The following is a 21,971-nucleotide window of genomic DNA, read 5'->3' as shown; positions in this document are numbered from 1 at the left end:
TGTGGAGAAATTAAGTGCATGGGAAACAGTGCTCAAATTAACTGATTTTATTTAGCTTAGGTCAAAATGAGTAAAATTTAACCCAAGTATTAGTACCAACCATAGCCTAATTGGTACCTCAGTCATGAATATTCCACACCAAGCGGCACGGTGCCACAGCAGTAGAGTTGCTGCCTTACAGCGTCAGAGACCCAGGTTCGATCCTGACTACTTTACCATCAAAAAAGGCAGTTGGAGTTAATCAGCGTGTCAGGTAGATCTCTGGAGAACATGGATGCACCACTGCCACCCTCTTTCAGCCTTCTCTCACCTGACTTCAATGGTTTCTTCCCCATGTACAGGGTACAGTGAAATACACCTGAAACGGCCATTTCACAAATGCTGTCTGATCCACTGAGTTACTTCAACACTTTGTGTCCTTGTATCCACCTATCACTTGCAAGGCTTCGTCCCGCCCCCACCTCCCATGTACAGCTTTCTCCCCACCGCAACCCGTACTACCATCAGTCTGAAATAAGGGGGCATTCCCTCCACAGATGCTCTCTGACCCGCTGCGTTAAGGGCCTGTCCCACTTTCACGACCTAATTCACGACCTTTTTCACTCATGGACATTTTTCATCAGGCTAGAAAAACGCCCCGACCTATTTGATTCCACGAGTACCTACAGCAGGCATCACGACCTATCTACGACCTCCTGATGCCCATGCTGCGAGTATGAGTCAAGGGAAAACTCGGCAGAGGTCGTGAAAGTGGGACAGGCCCTTTACTCCAGCACTTGATTTGTTAACCAGCATCCTTGTTTCTATCACGTACAAGGCTCTTTTCCACCCCAACCTCTCCTCTTTCAGCTTCCTCCTGTCTGACTGTTGTACAGAGCCCTAGTGACACCACACCTGGCGTATTGTGTGCGGTTTTGGTCCCCTAATTAGAGGAAGGCCATTCTTGCTATTGAGGGAGTGCAGCGTAGGTTTACAAGGTAAATCCCGGGATGGCGGGACTGTCATATGCTGAGAGAATGGAGCAGCTGGGCTTGTACACTCTGGTGTTTAGAAGGATGAGCGGGCTTCTCATTGAAACATATAAGATTGTTAAGGGCTTGGACACGCTAGAGGCAGGAAACATGTTCCCGATGTTGGGGGAGTCCGGAACCAGGGGCCACAGTTTAAGAATAAGGGGTAAGCCATTTAGAACGGAGACGAGGAAACTCTTTTTCTCACAGAGAGTGGTGAGTCTGTGGAATTCTCTGCCTCAGAAGGCGGTGGAGGCAGGTACAAGGTACAAGTGAGTTTATTGTCATGTGTCCCTGTATAGGACAATGAAATTCTTGCTTTGCTTCAGCTTTCAAGAGAGAGCTAGATAGGGCTCTTGAAAATAGCGGAGAAGGCAGGAACGGGGTACTGATTGGGGATGATCAGCCATGATCACATTGTATGGCGGTGCTGGCTCGAAGGGCCAAATGGCCTCTACTCCTGCACCTATTGTCTATTGACTGCCGCCAGCCTGAGGAACTTTGGGCTCCACACGTTCCACAGACGCTGTACAACAATGGGACGGGGCTACCGCGTTGCGCATGCGCAGGACCGCACGGCATGCTGGGACGGCTGGGCGGCCGGACTCCGGGGAAGAGGCGGTGGCGCCGGGGCCGCAGCTCGGTCGGTCACTCACTCACTCACACGGCCTTCCTCCGCCCCACACCTGTCTGTCTCGCCCGCCGGCTTCCATGTTGATCAGAGCGGCGTCCCAGCATCAACCGCCGCCGAGCTCCTGGTAACATCCGCCGTACGCGCGCGCTCCCCGTGGACCACTTCCGGTCTCCGTTGCACAGGTAGGGCGCTGTCCGGCGCGCCGAGCCGTCTGGGTAAATATGTCGCCATTGAAACAATGGTTCAAGGGCTTTATCGCCACGTCCGAATTGCTAAAACTACGAGATTCTTAATCTTACGAACAGTCCAGTAGGGTATTGCCATCCGCCCGATATCACGCTCTTGTGCTTGTGAGCGGTGCCTGTTCCACGCATGTCCCAGGCTGTTGAAAGCTTGGTTTTAAATATGTTTAAAAAAAGACAAATACATCCGAGGAGAACATGGATAGCTGACGATCCGGAATGGGACATTTCTCTAGATTACTGCTTTCGTTGTCTCAGTTATATTTAAAAGCCTGTGAATATTTCTTTACGGGTAACACAGCAGGCACATTATGCAAATTATTCATTGTCATTGTCTGAAGAAGCGTCCTGACCCGAAACGTCACGTATTTCTTTTCTCCAGAGATGCTCTCTGACTCGGTGAGTTGCTCCAGCTTTTTCAGTCTATCTTTGATTCATTGCCACAGACAGTTGTGGAACTCAAGTCATTGGGTATTTTTAAAACGGAGTTTGACAGGGTTGCCAACTTTGGGTGAGAGTTGAGAGTGAGAAATTGCGAGGGAGCGCAGCAACCGAGCCCGAAGGAGCGTGGCGACCTTGGGGGGGGGGGGGGGGGTTTTCCACCCCTCCTACGGTAGGGAGTTTTTGCATTTTATTAGGTTGAAATTTGGCAATCTGGTGCATACTGTAGCGAGTCTTTAACTTACACTTGAATGCAACATTTATGCTTTAAATTGGATTAGGTATGAATAAGGTTAGGCTAAATTACATTCCTAATTGCATTCCACAGTAGAGCCAGGCTCTGATCAACAGGTGCAGCACTTGAATGACCTTAGTATAGCGTTGTCACAAAACCCTACCATCAGTGGCGCTCCAGATCTGCCCGCTGCCTGTGCGTACAATTCCGGAGGTTGTTGGTGGGGGGGGGAGGGGCGGGATTAAAATGCAGGTGCGTATTGGTTGTCGGAGAGGAATTTGCTCGGACTTCAAGCTGATGAAAAATATTCGATCTGCTATCCCGCCCTTTTTTTTTTTTTAATTGCTGGTCTATTGCATCGCTGGATTGAAGTTAAACATGACTTCTAATGTCTTCAACATCACGGATCGCAAGTGCAGGACAAAACAAAAGGAATGTTGTATATTTAACACATTTTCTTGCTTTTTGTTGTGGTTTCATTTTAATCTGATGATGCGAAAAATGTTATTTAGGCCCCGATACGATATCGGCCATGTCTTGCCTGCCGATAGGGGCTTAAATCATAAATATTGCAGCCACATTCCGATCGATCAGAATCCAGAAACAGCCACTCTCAAGATAATCAAATTCATTATTTCTTTGCACAATCATGTCATAAGAACATCTAAATATCTATATTTTATGTTATTGTCTATCCGTGATCAATATTTTCATACTAAATATCTGAAAACTTCCACAGTAAAGTTTTAGTGAGATGTTTAGTGTGAAAATATTGATCGTGGATAGACAGTAACACAAAATATAGATAATTTCGATGTTCTTATGACATGATTGTGCAAAAAATAATTATTTTGATTATCTTGGGAGTGGATGTTTCTGAATTTTGATCAAATGTCTGTGTAAAACGGCCCTTGCCTGCTGCAGGGAGAAAGAGTAACATTTATGGGAATTAAACATTCAATTCCTTCCATTTGGCATAGAAATTCATGACAAAGTGAGATTTAAAAAAACATGTTATATTTTGAATTCTTGTGTGAATGGGATCAGTTTGTTATTTGGATACTTTGGATATTTAAAACATTTTTTTAGCCTTTTCTTAAGAATGGGATAGATGTTAAGATCTAGTAATTGAATTTAGATGAATTGATTTGATGACAATGATTAATATGATTTTTTGTTGGATATTTACTATTTGTTTTAATGTTACATTAATATTAAAGTCCTGATCTTGAGAATATCACATTTTTGAATTTTCAAGGCAGCCTGGGTATTACTATTTCCGTCACAACAGTTTTGTATTTAGCTACTTAATTAGGTAATTAACTAATTATATACTTTAATTTCAGGCCATCCAAGTAAGTTGTATCATATTTGGTTCCATGAATGTCAAATGGAATAATTAGTACTGCAGTTACATTGCCATTTTAAATGTTTAAGATAGAACTGAAGATGCTGGAAAAATCGAAGGTAGGCAAAAAAGCTGTAGAAACTCGGCGGGTGAGGCAGCATCTATGGAGCGAAGGAATAGGCGACGTTTCGGGTCGAGATCCTTCTTCAGACTTCTTCACCCGCTGAGTTTCTCCTGCATTTTTGTCTACCATGCCATTTCAAATAACGTGCGATGGGCTTAAGCCAATCAAATTGCTCGTTCTTTACGGGAAACCCGCCGACAGAAAACTATTCTCATTGGTGAGTGTGGAGGATATCTGGAAGCCTTGGGCGAATCGAATTGTTCGTGACTTTCTTTATTTTTTATCTTTATTTATTTTGTTTTTTGAGCGTGATAAATTCTGTGATCAGCGTGAGAGCATGAAATGCTTGATTCTCACGCTCAATGCGTGAGGGTTGGCAGCCCTGGATTGATAGACTGGTAAGGGCATCAAAGGTTATGGGGAGAAGGCACTCAGTATTGAACTGGATCGATTGGCTAGACGTTTGAGCTCAGGTTTATGAATTAGACTTAAAACGGAAGCTTCTGAATCATAGCTACCCTGAAATTACAGCTAACCTATCGTCCATTCTGAATTTCTCTCCTCTACTCTGTGATATGCATATATTTTTTCATTCTTCAACAGAAAATTGCAAAAGGAGAGGTTGCTTCAAATCAAATACCACATCAAAATCTGACGGGGTCATTTGGTGCATCAACGTCCAAATTTCGTGTGAGGAAAAATGTTTGCCTATGGAGGAATAAATTCAATCTGGAGAGTCGACAGCAAGGCAGCGTGTTTAACACTCTCAGGTGGGGATGGTCCCAAAGGCAAATTGTGGAAAAACATTTAAAACATTCGACAGCCAGTGAAGTCATCTCGGCATACACACAGAGAGCGAAACCATCCGTATGTTCTACATGTGTGAGAAAGGGTTTGATAATTGACTGAGCCAACGCGAGAGTTTGTAAGTTTTCTACAAAGCAAATATTTTACTGATAACAGATAATGGGTTGTTGATGTTTCCAAGGAAGAAATCACAGAGCCCAACATTGCGTGTAGGAAGGAACTGCAGATACTGGTTTACACCGAAGATAGACACAAAATGTTGGAGTAACTCAACGGGTCAGGCAGCATCTCTGGAGAAAAGGAATGGGTTGAGACCCTGCATCAGACTCAGAAAAGAAACAGATGATATTTCGGGTCGAAACCATCCTTCAGACATTAGATAGGGACTTTACCACTTTTGTGGCTGGGAGTGATTTAAATCCTCTTGTTCGGACACTGTTCCCTTACACCAATGAAACCGTTCCCATGTTCTGACTGTGGAAAGAACTTCAAGCAATCAAGTGATCTCATAAAACACAAGCGGGTTCACACAGGGGAGAAGCCGTTCACCTGCTCCGAGTGCGGGAAGGGGTTCACTCAGTCGTCCTCTCTGCTGACGCACCAGCGGGTCCACAGGGGGGACAGACTATTCACCTGCTCCGAGTGCGGGAAGAGGTTCAGTCGATCATCGTCCTTGCTGACCCACCAGAGGGTCCACACGGGGGAGAGGCCGTTCACCTGCCCCGACTGCGGGAAGGGATTCACTGAGTCATCCAGCCTGTTGAGGCACCAGCGGGTCCACACTGGGGAGAGGCCGTTCACCTGCTCCGAGTGCGGGAGGAGGTTCAGTCGGTCATCGTCCTTGCAGACGCACCAGCAGGTCCACACTGGGGAGAGGCCGTTCACCTGCTCCGAGTGTGGGAAGCGGTTCACCCGCTCTTCCAGCCTCATCACGCACCGGCTGATCCACGCCAGCGAGAGGCTGTTCGCTTGCCCCGAGTGCGCAAAGCGGTTCACTCAGTCGTCCCGGCTGGCGGCTCACCTGCGAGTCCACACCGGCCACAGGCAGTTCATCTGCCCAGAGTGTGGCAACGGGTTCGACCAGTCATCCCACCTGGTGGCCCACCAGCGCATCCACACCGGGGAGAAGCCATTCATCTGCGCCAAGTGCGGCAAGAGATTTGCATGGTCCTCCAGCCTGCGGAGGCACCAGCGGGTCCACACCGGGGAAAAGCCCTTCACCTGCTCCGAATGCGGGAAGGCGTTCTCCCAGTCTTCCGACCGACTCATGCACCAGCTGATTCACAACAGGGAGCACATGTTAACACAAAGTGCTGGGAACATTTAAACTCCGCTTCAGATGGCCAGTGTCCATAGGACATATGAGCAGATTTAGGCCAGTCTGCCCATTGGTCACCTTCCTTAGTCCCTTTAAGTCTGCTCCGACATTCAATCTTGCCTGATCCATTTTCCCTCTCAACCCCATTCTCCCGCCTTCTCCCCATAACCCTTGATGCCCTTAGTAATCAATAACCTTCAATATCCGGTTTCACGATACCCAATCAATTCCACAGATTCACTACCCTCTGGCTAAAGAAATTCCTCCTCATCTCCATTCTAAAGGCAGGTCTTTTTCTTCTGAGTTTGTGCCCTCTGGTCTTAGATCAGTGGCACAACCGGTAGAGCTGCTGCCTCACAGTACCAGAGACATTTGTACGATCCTGACTAGCGGTGTGGAGTTTGCACGTTCTCCCAGCCACATGCTGGGTTTCCTCCCACATTCCAAAGACCTGCCAGTTTGTAGGTTATTTGGCTTCTGTAAATTGCTCCGAATGCATAGAGAGTGAACGAGAAAATGGAATAACGTACTAGTGTGAACGGGCGATTAATGGCGTGGACTCCTTTGGCTGAAGAGCCTGTTTCCACGCAGTATCTCAAAACAAAATAAACTCCTCCACCACTGGAAACATTCTCTTCACATCCACTCTATCCAGGTTCTTTATTATTTGGTGGGTTTCATTGAGATCACCCCCTCATCCTTCCAAACTCTAGCAAGTACAAGCCCAAAACCATCAAGCGCTCTTCAAAACCTATCCCTAACCAGTCTGAAGTAAGGGTCTCGACCCGAAACGGCACCCATTCCTTCTCTCCAGAGATGCTGCCTGTCCCACTGAGTTACTCCAGCTTTTTGTGTCTATCTTCGGTTTAAACCAGCATCTGCAGTTCCTTCTTACACACTCTTCATACAAATACCCACTCATCTCCAGGATTATTCTCATTATGTCTCGATTCTGCAGTTACTAGGCCACATTGTATTGACGACCTAACATATTCCATTGTTGATTGTCTGCGGCAGTTGACAAGGCACTGACTGATCACAATAGAGCCCACCTTCCAACCAACTTCCCCAGCCTCGGTGTCTCCTCTTGCTGTGTTCCAGCCTCCACCACAACCTTCCAGCACTGAGCAAGTCTCTGGGACGGGGCAGGGTCTTTGTTTCCGTCTGGTACATTGCGGCCAGAGATATGCTCACCGTTATTCTATAAAACGTCAGGGATTTGAGCAGAATAAATGCTTTGATTTTTTTTTTTTGGTTGTTGCTGCCTTGTTAATGCTGCAGCTGAAACAGATTTACTGATTTTGTTGATCATTAGAACATTTAATTGTTATTTAGGGTAACCCCTCGTTATTACAGACATTTCTTAAATGGATTTTGCTTGCGACGGACTGTCTGATGAAGAACGCAGGCTGCTGGTTACACTGCGGAGGCCATTGAAATTAACGAGGAATTGATATTGACAAGGCATTGACATTGACAAGGATAGATATTCACGAGGCATTGATACTGACGAGGCATAGAAATTGACAAGGAATTGATATAGGTGAAGGGGAAAAGATTTAATAGGAATATGAGGGGTAACTTTTTCACACAAAGGGTGGTGGGTGTATGGAACAAGCTGCCAGAGGAGGTGGTTGAGGCTGGGACTATCCCAACATTTATGAAACAGTTAGACAGGTACATGGATAGGATCGGTTTGGAGGGATATGGACCAAGTTCAGGCAGATGGGATTAGTGTAGCTGGGACATGTTGGTCGGTGTGAGTAAGAAGGGCCTGTTTCCACACTGTATCACTCTATGACTATGACGCGGTGTCGCTTGGATCCGCACTTAAATCTCTTAAACAATGTAGCAAACAGCTTTTAGTATATTTAACTGTTAAAAAGAACTATGTATTTGAAAACAACCAGTTGTCTCAGTGACCACTAGGTGTTTGGAGCAAACCCCTTACTTGGTTACTGTGGATCATCAGTAAAAACGGACACCATCCCCCCCAATGGTCTGTTATTGGTTTGGTCTGAATTGGTTTGTAATCCAATTCAAATCCCGACGTAAAGCAACTGGACGCATACAAACTCCATACAGACTGCAATGAGGCACCAAATGGCAGAATCTAACGGGGCTTCAATAGGGTGCAGGCAAGCCGGGCGAGTGGGTGAGAAAAACGAACTCACCCACTTCAATACACCTCAGAAAATGTGACGTTTTAAAGTGATGACAGATTGGGAAAGATTATTGTTTCAAAGGCCTTGGGTATCCGAAAGATGAAAGCAGGTCCAGCGGACAGTTAGAAAGACACCACCAGAAGCGGACATCATCCTCATCAGACACCACAGGGCGGCACACTGGCGCAGCAGCAGAGTTGCTGCCTTATAGCGCTTGCAGCACCAGGGAACCGGGTTAGATCCCGACTACGGGTGATGTCTGTTCTTTCCGAGACCGCGTAGATTTTCTCCGAGATCTTCGGTTTCCTCCCACACACCAAAGACGTAAATTGTCCCTAGTGTGTGCGGGATAGTGTTCATGTGCGAGGATCGCTGGTCGGTGCGGAATCGGTGGACTGAAAGGCCTGTTTCCGCCCTGTATCTCTAAACTTAACTAAATAAGATTTCAGTGTTTCCCTTTGCAAAATCCGGCCACGGGTTCTGTCTCTTACGAGGGTGAATGAGCCTGGATAAGAAAGAAGAAAAGACACAAGGTAGACGAAAATGCTGTAGAAACTTAGCGGGTGAGGCAGCATCTTTGGGGCGAAGGAAATAGGCAACGTTTCGGCTCGAAACCCTTCTTCAGACTGATGTGAAGGGGGGGGGGGGGGGGGGGGGGCGGGAAGAAGAAAGGAAGAGGTGGAGCCTGTGAGCTGAGAAGGGGAGGAGAAAGTAGGGACTATCTGAAATTAGAGAAGTCAATGTTCATTCCGCTGGGTTGCAAACTGCACAAGCAAAATATGAGGTGCTGCTCCTCCAATTTACGGTGGTCCGCACTCTGGCCATGGAGGAAGCCCAGGACAGAAAGGTCGGATTTGGAATGGGAGGGGGAGTTGAAGTGCTGAGCCACCGGGAGATCAGCTTGATTATTGCGAACCGAGCGGAGGTATTCGGCGAAGCGATCGCGAAGCCTATGTTTGGTCTCACCGATGTAGAGCAGTTGACATCTAGAGCAGCGGATGCAATGAGGTTGGAGGAGGTGCAGGTGAACCTCTGCCGCACCTGGAAAGACTGCTTGGGTCCTTGAATGGAGTCGGGGGGGGGGGGGGTAATGCGATAAGTGTAGCATTTCCTGCGGTTGCAAGGGAAGGCGCCCGGAGAGGGGGTGGTTCGGGTGGGAAGCGGAAAATTGACCAGGGAGTTACGGACGGAGAGGTCTCTGCGGAAAGCAGACAGGGGAGGAGATGGGAAGATGTGGCAAGTGGTGGGATCACGCTTATGTGTCCTTTGTTCAACGATCAGAAAGAAAAGACTCTTGCACCGAGGGCTGTTCAGTCACAGTGAATCTCAAAACGTTAATCGAATCCCAGATTGTTTTGTTCAAGAGGTCGGTGGAGTGCACCGGCACAAAGTGCTGGAGTAACTCAGCAGGTCAGGCAGCGTCACCTATCCACATTCTCCAGAGATGCTGCCTGACCTGCTGAGTTACTCCAGCACTTTGTGTATTAACCACCATCTGCAGTTCTTTACACATGGGTTGTCTGACCGTATGCATGGCGGTGGTGGTTACCCAGAATGCCTGCGCCCTGGAATACGCCCTATAGACGTAGGAGGACGCAGGCTCCGCGACCACATATCGGAAGTGACGTCGGAAGCATGCGCAGCAACCGCCTCTGACATCGGCACTTCCGGAAGGTCGGCGGCAGGTAGGAACTGAGCGCCGGCGCGCAGCGTTCATCAGCACCGGACCCATCCGACCGGCGCCGGTCCGTGCGAGGTTTGGATAAACGGAGTGGTGGATGCCAGTTTATCTGCCCGTCCGCCCGCCGCGATCCGCACCCGTGACCCCGGGGGTCCCCCCGCTTTGTCTCGCCAGCGCGGCCTATGATGCATTGCGGGCCCCAGGCCGCGCAGGCGCGTCTGCGTGCAGCTGTCACTCGCAGAGCGGTTGCAGGCGCGATGCGGATTGTGGGTAATAAAGCGGCCATTGATTACCAACCCTAGGGACTTGTGGCTGCAAAAAAAAGGTTAGGCAGCAACTCTGGAGAACATAAATAAGGAATGTTTCGGGTCTGGGACACTTCTAGCAACAGTTGCGATCAATACAGTTGGAAAGTTAATCAGGGGCAGCATGGTGGCGCAGCGATAAAGTTGCTGCCTCACCACGCCAGAGACCAGGATTCGATCCTGACTACGGATGCTGTCTACAGAGTTTGTACCTTCTCCCTGTGACTGCTTGGGTTTTCACTGGGTGCTCTGGTTTTCTCTCACACTAAAGACGTGTAGGATAGTGCTAGTGTACGGGGTGATCGCTGGTCAGCACAGAATCGGTGGGCTGAAGGGCCTATTTCCACGCTGTATCTCTAAAGTCTATCTGTAACTGGACGGAAGCTCCTGACGAGAGTGAGTACAATCTACTAACACACAGCCCACCATCAAGATGGAGATTATTTATTCCAAATTACTGTGCAATTTTATATATGTATTTTAAATGTATTTTGCAGATATTATAAGCAGCGTGTTTATGTATGGGATTATCAAACCTATCATCTTGTCAGATCTGCGGTGTCAGGTAATTCTCCAGCAACTGAATGTCATTGATCTATGAAGGAGTGGGAGCCACTTGTCCATTTCATGTTTGGGAGAAGACTGCAAACTGTGGTTGACCAGGATGGCACTGATATGTTCACAACCCGTTTATGACACAAACCATACACAGAGCAGCTAGAGTCACAACCACTACGTGAATCTACGACTGGAAAGAGCTTTGACCCAGTTACGCAGCAGAGATGGCTTCCTGAACGGAGCCCAGAAAGGAAAACTAACCAACTAAGTGAGAGAGTGACTGAAGAAGGGTCCCGACCTGAAACGTCACCTATCCACGTTCTCCGGGAATGCTGCCTGACCCGCTGAGTTACTACAGAACTTTATGTCTATCTTTGGTATGAACTAGCATCTGTAGTTCCTTGTTATCGCCAGTGAGGGAATGTATTGGATGAATCAAGGTGGAGATAAGCAAAGTGTTAACATTAATCCAAAGTTCATAAGGAGTAGGCATATGCAGTAAACCCTCATCTTTACAGCCCTCTTTGCAACGGATTTCAGTTATAGCGGACTGTCTTTAAGAACACAGACTTACACTGAGGAGGCTATTGACATTGACAAAGTATTGAAATTGACAAGACATTGAAATGAAGAAGGAATTGACAAGCAATCCCAACACTTGACTCTATTAAACAATGTAACAAACAGCCTTTAGTATTTTTATCAGTAACAAAAATACATTTTTGGCTGTTAAAAAAAACGTAATAACTAATTAATTCACCGCGAGGTGGTTGGAGCAAATCCATACCTGGTTATAGCTGATAGTAACGGACACCATTCACTCCCTGAGTAGTCCATTATGACAAGGGTATACTGTATTTCCCTAGGTCAAAGAAATACATGAGTCCTGGTTGTCGAACGTCGGAATAAATTTCCTCTCCAGATTGAAATCGGTGGATCATGGTCGGGAGGGATTTTTACCTGTTCTGTGTGTGGGAGGAGATTCTCTGATTTCTTCTCCTGTGACAGCGACATTGTCCCGGCGTCAATAACCCAACACCGTGAGAACACGCCAGCGGCTCGATGAGACGTAAGCAAGTCCACGCTGTGGAGAGGCCGTTTACCTGCCCCGTGTGTGGGAAGGGGTTCGCTCAGTCGTCCGGTCTGGTGAAACACCAGCGATACCACTCTGCGGAGACCTCCTTCATCTGCCCGCAATGTGGGCAGGAATTCACTCGGTCATCCAGCCTGATGAGGCACCAGGAGGTCCACACCGGGGAGAGGCCATACACCTGCACCGAGTGCGGGAGGGGCTTCACCCGCTCCTCCAGCCTGATGAGGCACCAGCTGGTCCACACCGGGGAGAGACCCTTCACCTGTTTTGAGTGCGGGAGGGGATTCACTCGCTCCTCCAGCCTGATGAGGCACCAGCAGGTCCACACTGAGGAGGGACCCTTCATCTGCACCGACTGCGGGAAGGGCTTCAGCCGGACAGCCAACCTGCTGACCCACCAGCGGGTCCACACTGGTGAAAAACTGTTCATCTGCACCGAGTGCGGGAAAGGCTTCACCCAGTCGTCCAACCTGCTGACGCACCAGCACATCCACACCGGGGAGAGGCCGTTCACCTGCTCCGAGTGCGGGAAGGGATTCACCCGCTCGTCGGACCTGATCATACACCAGCGGATCCACACCGGGGAGAGGCCGTTCACCTGCACCGAGTGCGGCAAGGGCTTCACCCAGTCGTCCAACCTGCTGAGGCACCAGCGGGTCCACACCGGGGAGAGGCCGTTCACCTGCGGCGAATGCGGGAGAGAGTTCACCCGGTCCTCGCATCTACTGAGACACAGACTAGTGCACGCTGAAGGGAATGTTTAACCATTAGCCGAGACACCAGTGAATGACTGCCAGTGTTTGATTCTGCCATTACTGCCTCTGTTCATCACACCCAGGACTGATCCTTGGTCACTGGGCACAGTCGGGGTCTGTTTATGCTGATATTAATCGCCCCTGTAACTGGGCTGGAGTTTAATGTTCTGAATCTGTCACATATAAATCTTTTATGGTTGAAACACTGAGCCTCAAGTCTTTAATTAATGCAGGGGAAAGTGTCAAGAGTCAAAGGGGTCAAGAGTGTTTTATTGGCATATATCCTGAAACTGAACAATGAAATTCGTACTTGCAGCAGCACAACAGATAGGTAGACAGAGTACTCTGTTAAACCCACAATAGATGACAAAAATCCTTCATTATATATAACAACACATCAAATAAATAGTTTTTGTTTAGTTTATTGTCACGTGTACCGAGGTACAATGAAAAGCTTTTGTTGCGTGCTAACCAGTCAGCAGTAACTCGGTGGGCGGCGCGACTCTCGTCAGCAGCGGCCTCTGCAGTCCGTCTGTGTTTTTATTATTTTTTGTCTCGTTTTTATGTAGTTTTTGTTATTTTTTTTGTTGGGGTATGTGTGTGGGGGAGGGGGTAACTTAAAAATCTTTCCCCTGCACGGGAGATCCGACCTTTTCTTTGTCGGGTCTCCGTTGTCGTTGGGGCTGCAACGTGGAGCGGCCTCCAACAGGAACGACCTGGGGTTCCAGCTGCGGAGCTGCCGACTACTCACCGTTACGGGGCTGGCAGAGTCCGGAGCGGGTGGACCTGTGGTGGACGCTGCTGCGACCCGACCCCCGGAGGTTCGGAGGCTGCAACTGCGGGTTTGGCGGACGGTGGCACCGGGAGCCCACGGGTCCCTGCTGGGAGACCGCTTTTCGGGGCTTCTGCAACGGCGACTTCTCCCGCCCGAGTTGCGGGGTTGAAGAGCACCTGAGCGGGGCCTTGGAATGGCCGCGGGACTTTGCGAGCGCCCGCCGGGGGCTCTAACAACTAGACCCGGTGTGCGACCTTGCATCACCCGGCGTGGCTTTAATGGCCGCGGGACAATCGCCATCGCCAGCCGGGGGCTTTGACTTTGACTCTGACTCTGACATCGGGGGGGAGAGTGCAGTGGAGAGATAAGTGTTTTTGCCTTCCATCACAGCGATGTGATGGATGTTTGTGTAAACTGTGTTGTGTCTCGGGTCTTTTTGTTTTGTGATGTATGGCTGCAGAAACGACATTTCGTTTGGACCTAAAGGGGTCCAAATGACAAATAAATTGAATTGTATTGAATTGTAATTGTATTGTAAGACTATGGAGTTTATACATTCTCCCTGTAACAAAGTGGATTTTCTCCGGGTGCTAACGCACCCGGAGTTTTCTCCCACCCTCCAAAAACGTGAAAGTTTGAAGGTTTGCTGGCTCGAAGGGCCGAATGGCCTCCTCCTGCACCTATTTTCTATGTTAATCGGCTTCTGTAAATAGTCAATATTGTATAGGATAGTGCCCGTGTACGGAGCGATCGCTGGTCCGAAGGGCTTAATTCCATGCTGTGTCTCTGAAGTCTAAAGTAATGACTATATATGATCACACTCAAGCCCTCCAGTGTACAGATACACAAGAAAGGGAATAATAATGCAAAGTCAAAAATAATGACCCCAAATCTATATATTTTGGAGCATATTTGGGGGTTGTAGAGTTTAATAGCCTGATGGTTGTAGGGAAGAAGCAGGCTCATTCTTCACGATGGCTGGAGTGAAATGAGAGCCTGACCAGGGTGGTGTGGGTCTCCGATGATGCTGGCTGCCTTCTTGAGGCGGCAACTGTTGTAGATGCCTTCGAGTGATGCAGAGTAATTCACTGGATAATCAAGCTCTCCCACAAGCCTACTCTCTCTGCCTCTTCCTTTCTTTTTCCCGCCCCCTCCCACTGACATCAGTCTGAAGAAGGGTCTCAACCCTAAACGTCGCCATTCCTTCTCTTCATAGATGCTGCCTTACCTGCTGAGTTTCTCCAGCATTTTCGTCTACACTGGATAATCAAGGCCATTCAGCCCATTGAATGCCACCAGTGTTTCTGTTGTGTGCTGCTTTTTTCCATCTGACCTCATTAAACTATTCTTAAATTTCCTTCCCTTTGCATCAGTGCAACATTTATTTATATAGCACATTTAAAAAACAACTCTCGTTGGCCAAAGTGCTTTACATTTGTTATAAGAATAGCACAACAAAACAAGCTACATACATATATACATGTAGCCCTCACTCAGAGGACGTCAAGAGAGAACTGGTAGAGTTGCTGCCTCATGGCGCCAGAGACCCAGGTTTGATCCTGACCTCGGGTGCTGTGTATGTGTGTGTGTGGGGTTTGCATGATATCCTTGTGACCCTCATGGGTTTCCCCCGAGTGCTCCTGTTTCCTCCTACATCCCAAAGATGTGCGGGTTTGTAGATTAATTGGCCCTGGTGTGCAGGGAATGGATGAGAATGTGGGACCAGAGGGCAGCCAGCACAGGCCATAATCAAGGACAGTCTCAGCCTTCTTCTCCCCTCTCCCATCAGGCAAGAGGTACAGAAGTTTGAAAACACATACCTCCAGATTCAGGACCATCTACTTCCCAGCTGCTATCAGGCAACGGAACTGTCCTCTCATCAGCTTGAGTGCAGTCCTGACCGCCCATCTATCTCATTTAAGACCTTTGTACTATATTTAAATGCACTTTATCTTGCTCTAAAAGTCAATCCCTTTATCCTATATCTTTAAACTGAGGACGGCTTGATTGTAATCATATGTAGTCTTTCCACTGCCTAGATAGCGCGCAACAAAACAGCTATTTATTCTACCTCGATACACGTGATAATAATAAACTAAACTGTAGAACTTGCAACTTTAGAACAATAACCAAGCTCAGTTCTGCTTTAGTGTAGCCTGGTGCGAAAACGAGTGGTGTGTAAATTGTCCACATCCAACAAACTTAACCTCTGAGCCCAGCGTGAACACGCTGGTGTTTCAACGTGGAGGAGGACTGAGCGAAGCCCTTCCCGCATTGGGGGCAGGTGAACGGCCTCTCCTCGGAGTGGACCCGTTGGTGTTTCATTAAATCGCTCGATCCGTTGAACTTTGCCGCAGTCAGAATATGGGGACGGGTTCGAGGCGAGAGCTCTGATCGGGAGGTTAATCGGGGAACTTCCTCGGCCTGATGGAGACTCCCGACAGTTCGGTTGAGGATAATGTATGGGTTAAATCTACACCCAGGAGCTGCAGAGCGATTACCCGGTTGCAGGAGACGCCGCTGCCGGGATCCCGGGCTCCAAACCCCGGTTGCAGGAAGCGCAGCTGCCGGGACTCCGGGCTCCAAACCCCGGTTGCAGGAGACGCCGCTGCCGGGACCCCGGGCTCCAAACCCCGGTTGCAGGAGACGCCGCTGCCGGGACCCCGGGCTCCAGTCCTCCGGCATTGTCCTCCAGCCTAGTCCAGGATGCATTGCAGACCCCAAGGCGACGCATGCGCGGCGTTAGCACGGCGGGCATAGAACATATTCCAGGCGCGGGAGGATTGTGGGTAAAGAAGCCTCCATTGATTCAGCCTTCTCCGGGGACTTTGTCCCCTGTTCGCAATTACGCCCTGGAATTACGGGGATTAGGGGTTGACATGGTAGTGGGGAGGGAGTAATATGCATATGGTGAAAGTTAGACACACCAGGAACTGCAGATGCTGGTTTACAAAAGTAACTCAGCGGGTCAGGCAGCATTGCTGGAGTAAAAGGATGGGTGACGTTTCCAGTCAGAACCCTTTTTCAGACTGAAAGTAAATGGGAGGAAACTGGAGGTAGATAAAAGCAAGAACAAATCAAGGTCGGCAACCGATAACCAATGAAAGGTGAAGCCCATATTGGCCCCGGTGTTGGTTGGGGAAGGTGAGTACAATGATGCAAACAGAGGAACTCGTAGGATCACGAGGGTGGGGGAGGGGGTTAAGAGAGAAGGAATGCAGGGGGTTACGAAATTAGAGAAATCAACGTTAATACCGCTGGGCTGTAAGCTGCCCAAGAGAAATATGAGGTGCTGTTCCTCCAATTTGCATGTGGCCTCACTCTGACAATGGAGGAGGCACAGGACAGAAAGGTCAGTATGGGAACGGGAATGGGTTAAAATGTTTGGAGATAGCGTAGGCCAAGGCAGACTGAGCATAAATGTTCAGTGAAATGATCACCCAGTTTACGCTTGGTCTCCCTCATATATAGGAGCCCACACCAAGAACAACAGATATGGTAGGTAAGATTGGAGGAGATGCAAGTGAACCTCTGCCTTTGGAGAGACATTGGAGTCCGAGGATGGTGTTGAGGGTGGAAGAATAGGGACAGATGTTGCATCTCCTGCAGTAGCATGAGAAACTACCTGGGGAGGGGATGGTTTGGGTGGGAAGGGATACGTGAACCCAATGAGTGGAAAGCAAGAACGGGTGGCGATGAGAAGATATGACTAGCGGTGGGATCCCATTACATGTTTTGCTGAAGACGTGCTCAGACAGCCTTGGCTTTGAAGTGTTATAATTTGTACATATATCTCTTTTATTTATATATATATATATATATATATATATGTGTGTGTGTGTGTGTGTGTGTGTGTGTATATATATATATATGTGTGTGTGTGTGTGTGTGTGTGTATATATATATATATATATATATATATATATATATATATACACACACACATATATATGTGTATATATACACGTATATATATACACATACATATATATTGAATATATGTACATATATATTTTCAATATATATATATACTGTATACTGAACTTTTTTTGTGTAGGAAGAAACTAGATGTTCGTTTACATCGAATAAGTGAACCTCTACCTCACCTGAAAGGACTGCCAGGTTTCCTGGATGGAGTTGAGGGAGGAGTTATAGTACACATATTTTTGCTGTTTATTGTGGCGTTTACACAGTACTCTGTATTCGTAACTCTTGTACTGCTTTAAGTTGTTCTGTGTCTGGGAGGAGATTCATTGTTCTGTTTCAAGACATGGCAATAAAACATTCTCGACTTGACTCTTGACACAGTGTTTCAAGCAAAACTGATTTATTTCTCACAGGCTCTGAATATTAAAGTTCAGCCCAGTTTTCGGCTAAAGTTCAGCCCAGTTTTCGGCGTGACTAATGTCCGCAAAAACAGACCGCAACTGTGCCCAGTGATGAACATCAGCAGAAACCGCAGAGTCCAACACCCTCAGTTGCTTGTGAACCCTCTCTTTACCGCAGTTCACTGCTTGTGTTGAAAATTTATCTCAGCCATGAGCTCGCGGGTACGTCAGCAGCAGCAAGTTAAGTCTTCAACATTGTATACGTTTAAACTTTCTCCCCGTCGTGAACATGTCGATGCCTCAGTAGGTTGGACGAGCGGCTGAAGCGTCTGCCGCATTCGGAGCAGTAGAACGGCCGCTTCCCGGTGTGGATCTGTTGGTGCCTCAGCAGGTGGGAGGAGCGGATGAATCCCTTCCCGCACTGGGAGCAGGTGAACGGCCTCTCGCCGGTGTGGACCCGCTGGTGGGTGAGGAGGTCGGAGGACCAGATGAAGCCCTTCCCACATTCGGTGCAGGTGAACGGTCTCTCCCCGGTGTGGACCCTCTGGTGGGCCATCAGGTTGGCTGACCGGGTGAAGCACTTCCCGCACTCGGAGCAGGAGAACGGCCTCTCACCTGTGTGGACCCTTTGGTGCGTCAGCAGGTGCGACTCCAAAATGAACCCCTTCCCGCACTCGGAGCAGGTGAACGGCCTCGCGCCCGTGTGGACCTGCTGGTGCCTCCTCAGGTTGGCCGACTGATTGAACCCTTTCCCGCACTCAGAGCAGGTGAACGGCCTCTCCCCGGTGTGGACCCGCTGGTGGGTTATCAGGCTTGAAGACCGCGCGAAGCCCTTCCCACACTCGTTGCAGGTGAACGGTCTCTTCCCGGTGTGGACCTGTTGGTGGGTCGCTAGACTGGACGAGAGAGTGAAGCCCTTCCCGCACTCAGAGCAGGTGAACGGCCTCTCCCCGGTGTGGACCCGCTGGTGCCTCATCAGGTCGTACGACTGAGCGAAGCCCTTTCCACACTCGGAGCAGGGGAAAAAGCGCCCGCACGTGTTAACTCCCTGGTTAGACGACATTGTGTATCCGACCTGCATTCCATGCAGTCAACTGACTGGTCTCTGGACCCTGAATTATTAACCCAAGGTCAACTTTGCCACAACCAGGAGGAGAAATAGTGAATAACCTCCCAGATACAAAACAGATAGTCTCTTCCCTCCGTGATGCACCGATTTCTTGCTTACAGTTCAATAAAGTATTGCCATACCTAAGCACGTTCCTTGATTAGCTAAGCGTACCGAAATAATCCACTGACACCAGTAAGAATGGAGAATTCTTTCTTGTCCAAACATTAACCAAAAGATTGCTCGATTGTTTTTATCAGGGAAATACTGACACAGAAGGTGGCTCCTGTCTAGATTGGTTCTTCGAATCCTCTCGCTCATACACGTGCTTGGTTTTTTCACCGCTGGTGATCGTGCAGAAAGTCATCTCTGGCCGTGTAACTGGGCCGAAGTTTTCTTCCCACAGTGTGTACACTCAAACAATTTCACCGTGCCAAGCTTCTCACTGCCCTGCTGATGGCGATAGAGTTTGCAGTCTTCTCCCCCAAGCAGCTCCCATTTCACACTCAAAGATCAAAGACGTTCAGGTGCTGGAGAACTGACTGATAATGTGGTCCTGGTGTCAATTTGACCCTGGGGTTCCCACCCACAAATCTCTGCTCAATTTAACCTGCAAAATAAGCATAAAAAAGACACCAACAGACAGGACCATTTCAGACGAGAACATTTTAGTCTCTGTGTTGAACTGCGATTTATTTGAATGGCACATTTACCACTGATCGAGTGTCAGTGACGCCGCTGGTAGAGCCTCTGTCTCACAGCACCACAGATGCTGCCTGACCTGCTGAGTTCCTCCTGAACGTTGCATTTTGCTCAAGATTCCCAACATTGCAAGTCGGCACAGTGGTGCAGCGGTAGAGTCCTGGGTTCGATCCCGACTACAAATGCAGTGTGTACGGAGTTTGTATGTTCTCCCTGCCTTTCTGGGCAACTACGCGAATGGGAACAATTTACAGAAGCCAATGGACCTGCAAATGTGTGCAGTTTTGGTCCCCTAATTTGAGGAAGGACATTCTTGCTAATGAGGGAATGCAGCGTAGGTTCACAAGGTGAATTCCCTGGATGGCGGGACTGTCATATGCTGAGAGAATGGAGCGGCTGGGCTTGTATACTCTGGAATTTAGGATGAGAGAGGATCTTATTGAATCATATAAGATTATTAGATATTGAGTTAGATAGAGCTCTAGGGGCTAGTGGAGTCAAGGGATATGGGGAGAAGGCAGGCACGGGTTATTGATAGGGGACGATCAGCCATGATCACAATGAATGGCGGTGCTGGCTCGAAGGGCCGAATGGCCTCCTCCTGCACCTATTTTCTATGTTTCTATTAAGGGTTCGGACATGCTAGAGGCATGAAACATGTTCCCGGTGTTGGGGGAGTCCAGAATTAGGGGCTACAGTTTAAGAATAAGGGGTAAGCCGTTTTGAACGGAGATGAGGAAACACTTTTTCACACAGATCGTTGTGAGTCTGTGGAATTCTCTGCCTCAGAGGGCGGTGGAGGCCGGTTCTCTGGATACTTTCAAGAGAGAGCTTGATAGGGCTCTTAAAGATAATGGAGTCAGGGGATATGGGGAGAAGGCAGGAACGGGGTGCTGATTGTCGATGATCAGCCATGATCACATTGAATGGCGGTGCTGGCTCGAAGGGCCGAATGGCACCTATTTTCTATGTTTCTATTAAGGGTTTGGACATGCTAGAGGCATGAAACATGTTCCCGATGTTGGGGGAGTCCAGAACTAGGGGCCACAGTTTAAGAATAAGGGGTAAGCCATTTAGAACGGAGATGAGGAAAAAAACGTTTTCACACAGAGAGTGGTGAGCCTGTGGAGGCCGGTTCTCTGGATACTTTCAAGAGAGAGCTTGATAGGGCTCATAAAGATAGCGGAGTCAGGGGGTATGGGGAGAAGTCAGGAACAGGGTATTGATTGGGGATGATCAGCCGTGATCACTTTGAATGGCCTCCTCCTGCGCCTATTGTCTATTGTCTAAATCTACAATGGTCCCACCTGACTGCGTTTGGCCCACATCCCTCTGAACTCCAGCCCATAAACATTAATTAAGGAGAATGTTAAAGAGGAAGACGGGGAACACAAGTCACTGGGGACCGTGGATTCTCCACACGCGAGGCGGCGACTCTCTCGGGCACAGGGGAGGTTGATTAGTTAACACTTACCATGGAAGGTGTATAGAGGGGAGAAGTAGATGGTTCACACACAGCGACACAAGGGCCAGGAGCCGGACGCGAGTGCAGGGGGCGGGGGGAGCAAAGGCCGGAGTCACGGGCGTATTCCCGCACAGCACTGCGCATGCTCCCCCGCTCGCTGCCGACATCCCTCCTATGCGCATGCGTCGCCGTCACCTTCAGCGGGGATAAGATCTATTCCCCCGCGCTAGTGTTTCTGGGTAATTCTGCGGCCATTCACACGTCCGCCAAACGGTGTGATGCTCGCCAAACAGTTTCTCAAGGGCTTCCTGGGACAGGTTTGGCTTTTTTTTAAACTAAACGGTGATCGTCCCTAAATAGGAAGAAGCTTTTTCGGAGTTTTGCAGCATGTTTTGGCTTCTTCTGTAGTGATTTTAGAAATTGCAGATGCTGGTTTGCACATAAAGACACACGTGTTGGAGTAACTCAGCGGGACAGGCGGCATCGCTGGAAAACATGATAGGTGACGTTTTGGGTCGGGATGTTTCCAGTCTGAAGTAGTTACTACAGCATTTTGTGTCTCTTTATTTTTCACCTTTCCAATTCCACCAATGGGTCTTTGACCTGAAACATTAACTTTCTGTTTCCACAGAGGCTCCCTGACCTGCTGAGTGTATCAGATATTTTCTGTGATATTTTCATGTTTCCAGCATCTGCAGCTTTTTAAAAAAATCAGTTATGAGATTCCATCATTTGTTAATGTGCAAAATTATTTGACTTTACTAGACTATTCCCTGCCCATTAAAGCCATCATAAGGCAAATTCCATCGACCTCAGTTTTAGTTTCCCACTTTTAGATTATTTTTCAAGTAGAAATTCGAAAGATAATGGCCAAACA

At 48.4% G+C, this 21,971-nt stretch overlaps 4 protein-coding genes across 6 annotated transcripts in view; 2 read left to right on the top strand and 2 right to left on the bottom strand.

Annotated features, from left to right (window-relative positions):
* Positions 1-21,971, bottom strand: part of LOC116981452 — a 76,845-nt gene that overhangs the window by 31,936 nt on the left and 22,938 nt on the right. The window contains exons 5-11 of the mRNA XM_033034506.1: positions 18,088-18,907; positions 15,993-16,187; positions 12,033-12,475; positions 10,062-10,317; positions 7,212-7,360; positions 5,935-6,117; positions 5,475-5,802 (exon numbers count right to left, since the gene is read on the bottom strand). Of these exons, the coding sequence (XP_032890397.1) occupies positions 5,475-5,802; positions 5,935-6,117; positions 7,212-7,360; positions 10,062-10,317; positions 12,033-12,475; positions 15,993-16,187; positions 18,088-18,907 (2,374 nt within the window). The remainder of the gene's footprint in view (positions 1-5,474; positions 5,803-5,934; positions 6,118-7,211; positions 7,361-10,061; positions 10,318-12,032; positions 12,476-15,992; positions 16,188-18,087; positions 18,908-21,971) is intronic.
* On the top strand, positions 1,569-12,919 carry LOC116981562 (zinc finger protein 239-like). 2 transcript variants are annotated; one of them, XM_033034674.1, is made up of 3 exons: positions 1,569-1,826; positions 4,638-6,116; positions 11,936-12,919. In XM_033034674.1, the coding sequence occupies exons 2-3, from the start codon at positions 5,293-5,295 to the stop codon at positions 12,723-12,725; spliced, it is 1,614 nt and encodes a 537-aa protein (XP_032890565.1). In that variant the 5' UTR covers positions 1,569-1,826; positions 4,638-5,292; the 3' UTR covers positions 12,726-12,919. The 2 variants fall into 2 exon arrangements, with proteins under 2 accessions (XP_032890565.1, XP_032890564.1); XM_033034673.1 differs by lacking the exons at positions 1,569-1,826; positions 11,936-12,919 and adding an exon at positions 1,837-2,285 and having other exon boundaries at positions 4,638-7,409.
* Positions 9,511-21,971, top strand: part of LOC116981553 (gastrula zinc finger protein XlCGF7.1-like) — a 26,053-nt gene continuing 13,592 nt past the window's right edge. Inside the window, exon 1 of the mRNA XM_033034660.1 lies at positions 9,511-10,009. The gene's annotated coding sequence lies outside the window, so the exon portion shown is untranslated. The remainder of the gene's footprint in view (positions 10,010-21,971) is intronic.
* LOC116981578 (zinc finger protein 397-like) lies at positions 15,605-16,717 on the bottom strand. 2 transcript variants are annotated; one of them, XM_033034702.1, is made up of 2 exons: positions 16,080-16,717; positions 15,605-15,991 (listed from the first exon to the last, which is right to left on the bottom strand). In XM_033034702.1, exons 1-2 carry the CDS (start codon positions 16,247-16,249, stop codon positions 15,694-15,696), a joined length of 468 nt encoding a protein of 155 aa, XP_032890593.1. In that variant the 5' UTR covers positions 16,250-16,717; the 3' UTR covers positions 15,605-15,693. The 2 variants fall into 2 exon arrangements, with proteins under 2 accessions (XP_032890593.1, XP_032890592.1); XM_033034701.1 differs by having other exon boundaries at positions 15,605-16,706.

Source organism: Amblyraja radiata, chromosome 15 (genome assembly GCF_010909765.2).
Source record: "Amblyraja radiata isolate CabotCenter1 chromosome 15, sAmbRad1.1.pri, whole genome shotgun sequence".
NCBI lineage: Eukaryota > Metazoa > Chordata > Chondrichthyes > Rajiformes > Rajidae > Amblyraja > Amblyraja radiata.
This window is presented reverse-complemented; position numbering and strand designations above follow the sequence as displayed.

Excerpts from the sequence above, each read along its gene's own strand:
- LOC116981562 (XM_033034674.1), top strand. The coding sequence starts at position 5,293 with ATGAAACCGTTCCCATGTTCTGACTGTGGAAAGAACTTCAAGCAATCA. Across the intron at positions 6,117-11,935 it reads TCCGACCGACTCATGCACCA|ACGTAAGCAAGTCCACGCTG; the intron begins GCTGATTCACAA and ends CGGCTCGATGAG.
- LOC116981578 (XM_033034701.1), bottom strand. The coding sequence starts at position 16,203 with ATGCATCCTGGACTAGGCTGGAGGACAATGCCGGAGGACTGGAGCCCG.